We start from the raw sequence: 13,751 nt of genomic DNA, 5'->3' as shown, positions 1-13,751 counted from the left end.
ACACGCCACAAACGCTCAAAAAATCTTCACAACACAAACAAACGAAGACCGACCGCTAGCCTTATATTTTATTTTATTTTTCTAAATTAAAAAAAAAAAAAAAAATTTCTGATGTAGAGTCATTGGAACCTCGATGGGGTTATCCTTATTCACACAATACGAGTCTAGATAAGGTATTGCAAAACGGTGTTGATGTTTTAAGTTTAAAATCAGTGTTTGCAAAAAAAAATTAATGAAAATTTGCTACTACGAAACGGAATTTTGGGTTTTAGCCTAATCAAATGGACCCAATATCACATATATAGAAGGTATTCATTAAAAAAAAAAAATTTTATTTTATATCAAATAATACCACGTCATTAAAATTAAAATCTAATGAATAAGAAACATGTGTATAAAAATAACTATTCACCAATATATGTCTTTCATTTGTTAATGAAGTAATTATTTTTTATTAACATATCTCATATTTATTATTATTATTATTTTTTATAGAAATATTTGTTGAATTTTAATACCACTAGTATCATTTCATACCAAATTCCTTTTAATATCAGTGACATAATAAGTTGGTGTATCGTTGAAGCCATTTGAACCACTCAAGGAGGACTCCAAGTCGCCGTGGTAACCGCCAGCCTTATTAAAGACTCACAGAGTCATAAGTCGTCACCACCTACGTATCAACAGCCCCATTTCTTAGAACTTGTCCCCCAAGCCTAACACGTGGGCACATAAACCTTGGAGCCCAACTCTATATATATATACACATGCATATAACACAACTCCTAACAACCCTTCATTTCTAAACCTCTATATTACTTTCGTAGCATAAACCACTAGTTACGTTTCTAGCTTTTCTTTCACAAAAACAAACAAACAGACAGCAATAATAATGTGTCCTTCTGGTACGACTTTACGAGCTGCAACCACCGCCGTGGGTTCAGATTTGAGGCCAGCGTTTAACGTGCTTGATGTTGATCACGATGGCAAGATTAGCCGTGAAGATCTCCGCAAGTTTTATTCTGGCTTTTCAAGCGGTGGTGCTGACGAAGAGGCTATAAAGACAATGATGTCTGTGGCGGATTTGAACAAAGATGGGTTCGTTGAGTACTACGAGTTTGAACGTGTTTTGGGGTCTCAGAAAAGGTCTTCTTCAAGAAACGGTGGGGTTATGGAAGACGTGTTTAGGGTTATGGACAAGGATGGAGATGGGAAATTGAGCCACGAAGATTTGAAGAGTTACATGGAATGGGCTGGGTTCTCTGCTAACGATGAAGATATTAGAGCTATGATTAGATTGGGCGCTGGTGATGAAAAAGATGGTGTGTCCTATGATGGTTTGCTTAAGATTTTGGCTATTGATTTTGTCGGCGAATCTTCTCGATCGTGTTAAATTTTTGAGTTTTTTTTTTTTCTTTTTTTGGGGGGGGGGGGGGGGGGGGGGGGGGGGTTTCATTTCCATTATATTAGTGAATGGATCAAAAGGCTACTTTTCAAACCTTTTTTTGGGCAAAAGTGACAATTTTTGAGAATGTGAGCTTGACTAGAATGTTATGAACCATGCCAGGTTAGGCCAGGTCGATTTGGGCTTTGACTGTCCGCTGTGTGTACCTTAATCCTTAATAATTTGCACTCTATTCGGTATCTTATTTTTGTTAAGAATATTTGTTTCCTTTTTTATTTCTTTTATTTTCCAGATTCTTCGGAGATTGTTGTGTGGGTTATAGAGTTTTACTTTTTTTTTAGTGTACCGTTAGTTTTGAAGGTGTGAAACATTGTTTTGGCTTTAAAATAACATTCATTAAAAAGCTACAAGGAATTACATTTGCAAAATGAAATTTTGAGCTTTAAAAACGCCATTTTAGTTAGACTTTCAGATCGCCTAACCAAACGGACTGTACATCTAATTAATCTAATTAAAGATGGCAATAAGATAGGATTAAATCACGGGTGCTTTGTATTATTTTGAGCCACCGTGTGGGACGAAAGCAAGATAGGTTATGAATGGGGTGGGCTTAAAATATTATGTCATCCCAGCAATTGAGATACTTGTGACTCGAATCTTGAGATCGTCAAGAGATAGAAGTGTTATTACAGCTAGTTGTTAGTTGTTACTATTAAAATTTCAGATACTCCTCCCTCATATACTACGTAGAATTTATCGGGCAATCTTGTAAAATCTAAACCGAGTTGTACAACCATACAACAACAGCAAATATTTGACAATCTGTACGAGTCTGGCTATAGTAATTAACAATTTCTTAAGGAAATCAACATACAAGATGAATGATTTGATTAATGAATTTATTTAAAGTGCAGCCATAGAATACATACAGAGAGGATGGCAAGCCAAGCACACATTAAACTTGCCAGAGTTTTTGTAATTTTGTTTTGGAGTGCTTAACCACGAAAATCCAGAATTAGGCCTCTACATTCTCCAGCTTTTGGAACTAAGTTAACCTCATAATGAATGTCATAAAGCTAAATGATGTTTGCCCACACCATCAAACCGCCATGACATTCATATGGTTGAATGATGAACAAGTTCAGATTACAATTGCATTAATGTTACTTTTCTTCCTTAGCAGCTTATTATTCTGAACTTAAAACAAACAAGTGAGTAGCTGATTCTCAGACCAAATCAATATCCCCTTCTTGTACACGCTCCCTGATTGACTTGTAATGTATTATACATAGTTCATCAGGCTTCATCTCCAGGAGTTCATCACTGCCAAAAGGGGAGAACTAGTTTGGTTAGCAAACAGATGAAACATTTCTAGCAGCACAAACTAGTAAAATGCAAGAAATAGTAGATTGCCTGCCATCAAGCTGAAAAGGTCCCAGAAATCTTCTGCTTTTACAGACAACGAATGAGTCCAATTGCGGCTCTGGGACTGAAAATGGCAGAGGTATAACATAATCGTCAATTTTCAAGGTGCATATTCTTGGTGCCTGTCTCTCAAGAATTTAGAACACAAGCAAGCCAAATCTAGATGCAAGTCAACCTGAGTCAAATGCTCAAAAACTTGGCTCAAGCATATTACAAAGCATAAGTAGTGTCTCCAGATTTATTTAATTTTAATCATAAAATATCTCATCAGTACAACCTGAAAATTAGATGTGGATCACTTCTAATCATATACATAGTTTCCAAGAGTCATGACAAATTCTGTCAATTTTGTAGAAGAATATAAAGTAATGATTGAAACAAAAAAGTGAATTGGAAAATTGCGCATTGCGCCAAGTGACTAGGGAAGCAATAAACTTTAGCCAAGGGAGAAAAGCGATGCATGGAGTCATCTTTGCATAGAAATATAGCATTAGCCAAATTGCCATGACTGTGACTAATGACAATAATAAAAAGCTTATAACACAAACCAAAGACCACAGTGCAGATTAACAGAACAAATAGCTAACACCCAGCACACATGAGATAACATGCAGCAAGTAAATATCAAGTACAAAATGAGACATGGAACTTTTGGAGATGGGATGAGGAGGTATGCGTGCATTCCTAGTCATCCCTAATACTAGCAATATGCCTTATAATGGATAAGGCTATACATGGCCACACCTGCACACTGCTTAAATGAATGACCAAACAAAGGACATAGAGACTGGTGGTGGTTGATCTGGCCCATCATAGTATCACACAGAGCAGGGAGAAGACACTAGTAGATTTATAAGTAAGCATTTCAACCACTATCTGCAAAATCAGCATCTTTAGTCATTGACTAAAACCATGAGAATCCTGCAGGGCACCCAATGAAAAGGTGCAAAATTCTCAGTCCTTCCTGTCACCAAAAATTCTCACACCAACCAGGTAAAAGAAAAAAGCAGAAAGAGTAGCCAATGTCATTAAAAGTGGGGAGGAAAAAAAAAGGCTGTAAGAAATGAGTTTGTTGGGCATAGTTATTACAACCATGAAGAGATAGTGGCAAGAGTATAAGCTAAACTTTACTTCCTGGCTTGTCAGGAAATGATTTAGTAAAATTGATGAATGCGTTGAGCAGCCAAAACCAGTGAAACCCAAATAATGTTCAGATTGTCATGCCTTTTTGAAAACTTAAAATTAAGGCTCAGTCCAACAACTTTTTACAGCTCATAATGTTAACAAACATCAGTGAAGTGCATAAAAATATAATTGTTCTACACTGCAATATATATCTTCTCATAAACAATCAATAATTCAGACCACAAAGAAGACTCAATCAACAGTTTGAGCATCCAATATAATACTTTACAAGATGCCCAATTTAGAAGTTCATAATATAGGTGCCAAAGGCCTTGTAACTGAATTGACACCTCCCCATGCACAAAGTGCCTGGGGATTTAGGGGAAAAGGGTTCGAGCTGTAAGGTTAACAACATATTGTAATTATCTCTCAAAAAAAAAAAAAAAAAAGAGTTCATAATATAAGCATACAAAATTGATTCTAAAACTACAAAAGCTGGTGTATAAGTTATTCCAAGCATATTTCACAGTATCACAGAAGGTCAATGTTCCAATTTCATACTACAGCAACACTTAAGTCATCAGAATAAGGGATTTGAGGCATCCAGAGATTTCCATGGGCACACACGAAAGTTGAGGAGGCGGGGGGGGGGGGGGGGGAGGGGGGTGTGGTGGGGTGGTGGGGTGTGTTGAAAGGAAAATAAAAGAAAACCAAGTGACTTGTAAGGATGATGCATACTCATGTCGCTCTCTTCACTTATTATAGACTGCTTTACTATGTCCTGATAATTATCAGGCAATTTCGACAATACACTCTCTTCAAGATGTCTCTCCATATCATCAGCACACCTGCAACCAATATGTCAACTTCAACAACAGTGCGAAGAAAAACTTCAATCTTCCATGACAGAAATGAGACCAACATGAAAACTTAATGCCTTTACCTTCTGGCAAACCCTTTCTCTTGTTCAGAAAGCCGGCTCTGAACTTCAGGGTTCTTTGAGATATGGAACATGTATTTTTCAATCTGCAATAGAAACTTACTTAGGAGATAACAATGTAATATAATTCTGATACCATGACACCTGAGGCATGAGAATTTAATTCAAAACACATTATTCTTTTATCTTTTATTTTTATTTTTATTTTTTTGGGGGGGTGGGGGGGCATATCAACAGCTTTTAGAATGACTTATCTTTTCTTCACCAATTAGTAAGGGTCCTTATTCTATTACTGCTACACTTTATATATCAATCCTTTCGAATGATATAAAATACAAAGATTGACTTAATTCCACTAAACATACATGGATACACTAACAAAGGTTTAACAAAAGAGCCAGATAGCCACCTTTTGGAGGCGAATCCGAAGATACGATCTAAATAAATACTGAGTCCTATCCAAGTCCATCTGGTAGAGTGATACTGTGAGCGGATCGATGCCACTACCAGCAAATTCCTCAATGTTTTCTTCCTGTAAACATGCATCAAACCACCTTTGGTGTCAACAAGAAGATGTACACAAATGACATGGCACCGGGTCAACCTAAAATAAACATTTTAAAGTATTCAAAATGACAGCACCATGAAATATTGCCACAATGACACTAGAATATAGGTCCACAAGGATCCCATTCTCTATTCAGAAATATTAGTGAGGGATCTGTTTTTTGTGGAATATGAGTCACAAAAGCAAGGACATTTCTAGTGGTTCTATATCAACTCCACTACTCGTAAATTCCTCAATAGTTTCTTCCTGTAAACATGCACCAAAATTCTGGCATCAACAAGAATATGCGCACAAATGACGTAGCACCAGGTCCACCTAGTACAAACATTTTGAATTATTTGAAACGATACCACAAAACAAGCTCATAATGCCGGATTTACTTTTTTTGTGGTAGATGACTCAATAATATAAACAATTCCAATTCCAATTATTTAATGTCCAATCTTTCATGAATCTCATATGTAAGTAGGGTAAAATACTATTTTGGTACCTAAACTTTATCAAAAGCTTGTTTTTTGTCCCTAAACTTTATAAAGTTCTTTTTTTCATCCTTAAACTTTATAAAGAGTTTTTTAATAGTTTGGAGACAAAAATAGAAATGAAAAAAAAAACTTTTTTCAATAGTTTAGGAACAAACATATGCACAAACATCATCTTTACATAAAAAGGCCTGGAGTTTATAACTTATTTCAAATTAGGTCCCAAAATTTTAAGATTGTCAATTAAAGTTCCAAATCTATGCAATCCTTTCAATTTTAAGCCTTTGTTCATCTCTGTTATTAATTTATTTTCAGAGTCACCTACGTGAAACATAAAGTTTTATCAACAATTTTCCATTTTTTTTTTTCTGCTCCATTATTGCCTAGAATAACGGAAATAAATAACAGAGATAGGTAAGGACTTCAAATTGAAACGATTTCATAAGTTTGGGATTTTAATTGACAAAATCAAAGACCTGTGACTACATGTATATGCTAGCGTAGAAGTTAAAGTTGCTCCTCATTAGCTAAACGTAAAACTCTACCCAAAAATAAAAAACTATGACGAGACAGTGATAATAAAATTGAAACTTGATTAGCTTCTGAGAAATGCGTAACACTAAATAATTAAAAAAAATAGTTTTAGTTGAATATAATTTTCTCGGGAAGCAAACAAGGAGCTTAGGGTTGCGAAAAGGAAATACCATTAACTGGATCTGGCCTCTGATTCTTTGAATCAAAGAGGTCTCGAATCGAAGAATCTCCGGTGCGGCTTTCTCGTTACGCCAAGCCTTCTTGAGAAGCTCCACGTCGGTCGTTGAGATCAGCGTCTCGTAATCGTCCATCCCAGCCGTTGATCCCTCTCCTGCCTCCGAAGCCATCTGATCTGATTACTAAAAAAAAAATAACACAAACAGAATATTTTATCTCCTTCTTTCTTTCTTTATTTTTTTTCTTATCCCAAACAAACAGAATGAAATGTTCTTGTCTTGTATTTGAATAGGAGGGGGGAAAAAAAGGAAAATTAGTGAAATAGAAATTGGAATTGGCGCCAAAAGCAAAATCAGTGTTTCTGTTTTTTTTTTTTAATGTTTAATAGAAAATGGAGTGAGGTGTTGCAGAGGAGACAAATCAAGAGTTTGTGCGTGAATCTAACACCATCGGATGGTATGGCATGATTAAAAATGAACGGCTGTGATGGGGTCGGATTCACGCACAAACTTGAGATAGGTCCCATCTCTCTTATTAATACATAAAAGAGGAGAGAGAGAGAGAGAGAGAGAGTACGGGGGGGAAGAAGCAAAAAGAAAAGGCAGGGAATTGATGGGTTTGGGCGTTGCCTTTTATAGAGGAGAGAGGATAGAGAATCGTTGAGTAAATCCGCAACTGACGTTACAACTTACAATTCCCATATTGCACATCTGTCTTCGTCAGATTGCCCCGTGGGATGAGTGTTTTTTAAGCGTGTTGTAAGTTTTTTAGAGATTGTGAAGGCGGAGCTCTCACTTTTTTTCCTTTTTTTAATTCCTATTAACAATATTAAAAAATTCCTAAATTATCTGTCATTGATAATAAACTAGCATCTACCCCGTGCATACGCACGGAAACATTTGAACATTATTGATAAAAAGGGAAAAAATGAACATTATTGATAAAAAGGGAAAAAAAAAACATTAAAGAATTTTATCAATTATCTCTATGTCATCATCAACTTCAAAAATTCTTACAAAAAATGTTCACTAAGTGATTTCATGATAACACATCTTCGTCTTTTTACACATTTATCTCTATATCATCATCAACTTCAATATGGAAATTTTCACACCTCAGCATAATCGCCTAAATGTACAACATGCGCTCAATATGAAAGATTTAAATATTAATAAATAAAAAACAACGACAAACAAACAGAAAATAGTGTCAAGGTTTTCTTGTGAGAGAGAGATTATGATGGTTTTATTGTTCTAAAATGCTCTGAAACTCGTATGAAATAAAAGTATATTTGCGATGCAATCCTCCATTATATTTAGCATTCTAGCTATCCAAAACAATTCCATTAAAATTTTATGAATAGGAATAAAATGGATAGTCCATCAATTAATCCAATTCAAAACACACGCTAATATCTCAGTGACTTAGTATCCCCTATTTCTGGTAGTTTCAATATTATGACACCAATAATTTGAGTCACCGACCACCCTTTTACCACTGCAGTACCAAATCCCACACACAAATATTATATTACCTCAATATAAATAAAACTAAAGCATTGAAGTTGCAAAGATCATTAATTGACACAAACCCATCACTATTTCAAATAAGGGATTGAAAACTAAATGGGAAATTGAGAGAGATATGAACCTTAGTGACAAAAATATTGAAAAAAACCCACCCATGCTTTTGAACCTCCAATCGCTGTTGGTGCATGGAATTTTCAATAGGAAAAAAAAAAAAAAAAAACTTTAGTTTGTAATTGTATGGCAGGTCAATGGTCAATGGGTAAGATGATGGACCATTTGAGTGAGGAAAAGAAAAAACCTCCTTTGAGTATGTATTGTATGGCCAATCAACAAACTCTATCTATCTCTGTTTTTAAAGTCCCTAATAAGGGTAACAAATAGTAGAGAGAGGGGAGTTACACTTACATGATGGACTATCGAAGTTTGTCTGAGGATGTATCTCTCTATTCTTTGAATAGAATGTTGTTAGAGGATGGTTAGTCAAGTCATTCCTAGCATCTTTGGAAGCGAAATTTGGTGTTTGAGAGACTTGGAATAAACGAATATTGCATAAGAGATTTAGTTTGAAATCAAAATTGAGAGAGAGAGAGAGAGGAGTACCAGTGGAGTCACTATGGAAGCCATAGAGGCCTAGTGAGATCTTTGTTATCTTCCTTTCACAAATCACATGGTTGAGCCTATAACACCAGAAAATCAACTATCAACAATAAAATACAAATTCAACGAAGCCCACAAAACAAAGAGACATAGATTGAGATTGTGTGAGAGAACTGATAAAGGGGAGGAAACGTTTAAGAGAGCAAAGAGCATGAGACTCTATTTTGAGTCCACCAATAAAAGTGTGCATAGAAGTGTGCAAGTGAGATGTTCTTGCCTAGGTGAATGAACTTGATTATTGATGTCTTTTTGGCTTTCATGTTTGGTTTTAATGCATCATTATAACCACTTAGATTTAGACAAATGGAGCAAAATTGGACTCCAATTTTAGATTTGAATTGAACAATTGGAAGGATAATTATGATGTGATCCCCACATAAATCTAAACACATGACACAAAATTAGAACTCTAATTTGAAAGTAATTTGAGTTTCTCTCTGCTTCACCTATTATTATATACATAGATTATACTTACCGACCCTCCTGAGATTTTGAGAAAGTAATTTTTTTTTTGTTTTTTTAGGAACAAGACCTCGAAAATTTATTCAAAAATCAGCCATAATCGGCTAGAAGTACGTGATGAAGTTGTGGAGGAACATCATTCATCCACACTGTGAAACTACTAATATATCTTGCATGTTTAGCTAGGTTATGAGCTAACGAATTCTTTGACCTCTGAATCTCCCTCAACTATAATAGAAGGTAAATTGAGGTCAATAACAAAAGAAATTGCTTTAACAGTAGCCATCGCCTCAACATCATCCGAAGAAGAAGGTAGCCTGACCTTTTCTGACAGGGAGGTTGTCATTGTCCCTAGATGGTCTCGAACAACCACCCCCAACTCACTTCTATTAGGCATCTCTCTTGTATATACGTAATTGGGTACAAGTGTGTGTGTGCGCCAGTACAGGGGAATGTATGTACAGATGCAAGAGGTGCGTGTACTAATGATGTGGTGTGCATATGTTGTTGCGAGGCTATGCGTGTGAGTGTGCATTGTATACCTAAGTGTAGTTAGTTAGTTGTGGCAGTTGGGTATAGTTGGTTAGTTAGTTAGGGACTTGTTGTATAAGATGAAGAGGATTGGTTACAGATTGATTCATTGAATAATATTCCTAGATTTGGTTATCTCTCTCTCTCTCTCTCTCTCTAGTTCTTTACAATTCTTCTTATGCCCTGTTCTTGGAGGCCTAGATCCCCTCAAAGAGATCTACCATTCAATTCCCCATTCTGATTCTTAACATTGGTATCAAAGCCTGGTTGAATCCAATTCACCACCATGATTGAAACACGATCCAATTCCCAAAACACTAAGAAAATCACCACGATGTCTAAGGTTCTGGACTGCCATGAACAGACCTTACATGAAATTCAGAAAGCAATTGCAAACCCTCAATTCGTTTATGCAGAGAATAGCTAAGAATGAAGAAAAGCATCTTGATTCTCCCATCAATGGATCTCGAGCTCTTCAAATTGGGAATGCCACCAACCTAGAATCTTCTTCAATGTGTACCATCAAGAACTTAAAGCTGGACTTACCTCGGTTTCATGGTCAAGATCCAACTTGTTGGATTTACAAAACCAATTAGTTCTTTTCATTCCATGGTACTCCAAAACATCAGAAAGTACTCATGGCTTCTTATCATCTTGACGGAGAAGCTCTCATCTGGTTTCAAGCTCTCATCTGGTTTCAAGCTGCTGAACAAGCAAGTGGCTTTGCTAGTTGGGAGGTCTTTATCAGAGCCTTGCAAACTCATTTTGGTACCTTAGCCTATGATGATCCAATGGAAGCACTCACTAGGCTGAAGCAGACTACCTCTGTGGTTTCCTATAAAGGTAACTTTGAAATTCTTTCTAATAGAATTAAAGTGCTGTCTAAATCTCACAAACTTAGTTGTTTTTTTAGTGGTCTAAAAGATGAGATTAGATTGCCTATGAGGATGTTAGTTCCTAAGTCCCTTAATGATGCATTTGGGCTAGCTAAGATTCAAGAAGAGTTCTTAATCAGTAATAGGAAGTCTTTTAAACCTGTAACAGATGTTAGTAAACCTTCTATCTTAGGGTTACCTAGGTTGGAGGGCAGGAATGATTCTAAGGTTAAGCTTCCGTTGCAAAAGTTAACTAATGCTCAAATGGAGGAGAGAAGGAAACAGGGCTTGTGTTATAATGTGATGAGAAATGGCATTTAGGACATAAGTGTAAAGAGGCAAAGCTGTTTTTGTTGGAAGGCTGTGATGTGGATGTTGAGCATTGTTCTGGTGCTTAATTAGTAGAGTTGGAAGAAGATGGGTGGTGTTGGGACCTTAAGAGCATGTGCAAGTAGATGACAATGTACCTGCTAAGATTACTTTGTATGCTTTAGTGGGTAATCCATCTGCTCAGACTATGAGGGTGAAGGGAAGAATCAAGAATCGTGAGGTTGTGTCTCTCATTGATTCTGAGAGCACACACAATTTTTTGGATGCTGGTGAGTTGCTTACTCTGAATTTACCATTAGATACTTCCCAAATTTTAGAAGTTAAAATGGTTGATGGCAATACTATCAAGAATTTAGGGGTTTGTCTTGGAGTGACAATTATTATCCAAGGGTTTACATTTGTAGTGAATTTCAATGTGTTGCATTTAGGGGGGTGTGCAATGATCCTTGGCACTTAATGGCTGAGCACATTGGGTGCTAGTGAATGGGATTTTAAGCTTTTGACCATGAGGTTTTGCTATTTGGATAAAGAGGTGTTCTTGCAAGGTCTGCATCTGTCACCTTCAAGCTTTTCAGAGGCAAACAACTTGTTTTCTCGTGGAGAAAATAAGGGCTTGGTTCTCCACATTGCTACTGTCACTTCTAAGGATAAGCCCTTGCTGCCTGCTACCTTGTTAGATCTTTTGGCTCAATTTTCTAAGGTGTTTGAAGTTCCTACAGGATTACCTCCAATCCGTGGGCATGAGCATCAAATTGTGTTAAAAGATGGCACCCCACCAGTCTATGAAAGACCCTACAAGTATCCCTATTTCTAAAAGTCTGAAATTGAGAAAGTTGTAAATGAATTGTTAGAACTTGGGTCAATACAACCTAGCCAAGGTCTTTTTTCCTTACCTGTTTTACTTGTTAGAAAGGTTGATGGTAGTTGGAGGATGTGCATTGATTATAGAGCACTCAATAAGGCCACCATTAAAGATAAATTTCCAATTCCTGTGATGGATGAGTTGCTAGATGAACTTGCAGGTTCTACCATATTTTCTAAGTTGGATTTGAGGTCAGGGTATCACCAAATCCGTATGAAACCTGAGGATGTTCCTAAAACAGCCTTTAGGACTCATAAGGATCACTATGAGTTCCTTGTAATGCCTTTTGGACTAACAAATTCTCTTTCAACATTTCAGGCTCTCATGAATGCTATTTTTAGGCCTTATCTAAGGAAATTTGTACTGGTTTTCTTTGATGATATTCTGGTTTTCAGTTCCAATTTTTCTGATTATCTTTCTCACTTAAAGATTGTGTTAGAGGTCTTGCAATCTTATCAGATATATGCTAAGCAATCTAAATGTGTGTTTGGGTGTGCTGAGGTTGAGTATTTGGGCCATATCATCTCTGGCAATGGGGTGAAAGCTGATCCTAAGAAGACTTTAGCTATGTAATAGAGGCCGGTTCCTCAAAATGCTAAGGCTTTGAAAGGGTTTCTAGGTCTTACAGGTTACTACATAAAATTTTTCGGAAATTATGGAGCTATTGCCTAGCCTTTAACTGATCTTCTCAAGAAGGATGAGTTTCATTGAATAGACAAAGCTCTTCTTACTTTCAATGAGCTCAAGGCTACAGTAGCTCAGCCTCCATTGTTGGCTCTTCCAGATTTTTCAAAGCCCTTCATTATTGAGTGTGATGCCTCAGGGTATGGGTTAGGGGATGTTTTGATGCAAGAGCATAGGCCTATTGCTTATCACAGTCAAGCCTTGAAGCGAAAACATCTTCATCTGTCTGCTTATGAGACTGAATTGCTTGCCTTGCCCACTACAGTCAAGAAATGGAGACCTTACCTATTGGGCAGGCCTTACATTGTGAGAGCTGATCATTAGAGTTTGAAGTTCTTATTGGAACAGAGAATTGCCACACCAGCTCAGCAGAAGTGGTTGGCTAAATCGCTGGGGTATGCCTTCATAGTTGAATACAAAAAAAGGGTTGAAAACAAGGTGGCAGATGCCCTTTCAAGAAGGTCTGATTACATCTCTATGTTTGGTTAGCATGAGGAGTTTTCTAAAGCTAGCTGTCTACTGCTTCTTTCAGTTCTTGATCCTACTTGGTTGTATATTCTTAGAGATAGTTATTCTCAATATCAGTTTATGCAACAACTTATTCCATCCATTCAAGCTGGTTCAACTACTAATGGATTCACTTGGCAAAATAATATTGTTGTCTATAAGGGCAGATTTTTCTTAGGTCCTCAATGCCCTTTGAAATCTCAAGTGTTACAGCTGGTTCATAGCAGCCCTATGGCTAGTCACTCAGGATTCCTTAAGTCTTATCAAAGGGCTAAAAGGGAGTTTTTTTGGCATGGGATGAAGGCAGATATTAAAGCTTCTGAAAGGGAGTGTGATGTGTGCTAAAGAATCAAGTCTAAGACTTCTGCTCCAGCAGGTTTGCTTCAACCTTTGGAAATTCCTACCACTCATTGGACAGATGTAAGCTTGGATTTTGTTGAGGGTCTACCTAAGTCCCAAAGGTATGAGGTAATTCTTGTTGTGGTTGATAGACTGACCAAGTATTCCCATTTTATACCTATTTCTCATCCCTATTCTGCAGCCAAGTTAGCTTCCCTGTACATGCATTATGTCTTCAAATTGCATGGTCTGCTAGTATCCATTGTAAGTGACAAGGATGCCACATCCACTTCATTGTTTTGGTTTGAACTCTTTAGGCTGC

General features: G+C 36.7%; 2 protein-coding genes across 3 annotated transcripts; one reads left to right on the top strand and one right to left on the bottom strand.

The window, feature by feature from the left end:
- The first annotated feature begins 777 nt into the window (after window positions 1-777).
- Window positions 778-1,644, top strand: LOC126688889 (calcium-binding protein CP1). Its single transcript, XM_050383792.1, has one exon. The coding sequence runs from the start codon at window positions 893-895 to the stop codon at window positions 1,391-1,393; it is 501 nt and encodes a 166-aa protein (XP_050239749.1). The 5' UTR covers window positions 778-892; the 3' UTR covers window positions 1,394-1,644.
- Window positions 1,645-2,279: 635 nt separating this feature from the next.
- On the bottom strand, window positions 2,280-7,245 carry LOC126688888 (DNA replication complex GINS protein SLD5). Of its 2 annotated transcripts, XM_050383790.1 has the most exons (6): window positions 6,647-7,240; window positions 5,305-5,427; window positions 4,899-4,981; window positions 4,694-4,803; window positions 2,819-2,894; window positions 2,280-2,728 (listed from the first exon to the last, which is right to left on the bottom strand). In XM_050383790.1, exons 1-6 carry the CDS (start codon window positions 6,821-6,823, stop codon window positions 2,632-2,634), a joined length of 666 nt encoding a protein of 221 aa, XP_050239747.1. In that variant the 5' UTR covers window positions 6,824-7,240; the 3' UTR covers window positions 2,280-2,631. The 2 variants fall into 2 exon arrangements, with proteins under 2 accessions (XP_050239747.1, XP_050239748.1); XM_050383791.1 differs by lacking the exon at window positions 5,305-5,427 and having other exon boundaries at window positions 6,647-7,245.
- Window positions 7,246-13,751: the final 6,506 nt, after the last annotated feature.

This window comes from Quercus robur, chromosome 6 (genome assembly GCF_932294415.1).
Source record: "Quercus robur chromosome 6, dhQueRobu3.1, whole genome shotgun sequence".
Taxonomy (NCBI): domain Eukaryota; kingdom Viridiplantae; phylum Streptophyta; class Magnoliopsida; order Fagales; family Fagaceae; genus Quercus; species Quercus robur.
The sequence above is the reverse complement of the archived record's forward strand: the minus strand, read 5'-3'. Positions and strand labels throughout refer to the sequence as shown.

Bases quoted from the DNA above. Each gene is read 5' to 3' on its own strand.
- LOC126688889 (XM_050383792.1), top strand. From the start codon at position 893: ATGTGTCCTTCTGGTACGACTTTACGAGCTGCAACCACCGCCGTGGGT.
- LOC126688888 (XM_050383790.1), bottom strand. From the start codon at position 6,823: ATGGCTTCGGAGGCAGGAGAGGGATCAACGGCTGGGATGGACGATTAC. The intron at 5,428-6,646 runs GTATTTCCTTTT...GCATGTTTACAG, and splicing joins GAGGCCAGATCCAGTTAATG to GAAGAAAACATTGAGGAATT. The intron at 2,729-2,818 runs GCAATCTACTAT...CCCTTTTGGCAG, and splicing joins CCTTTTCAGCTTGATGGCAG to TGATGAACTCCTGGAGATGA.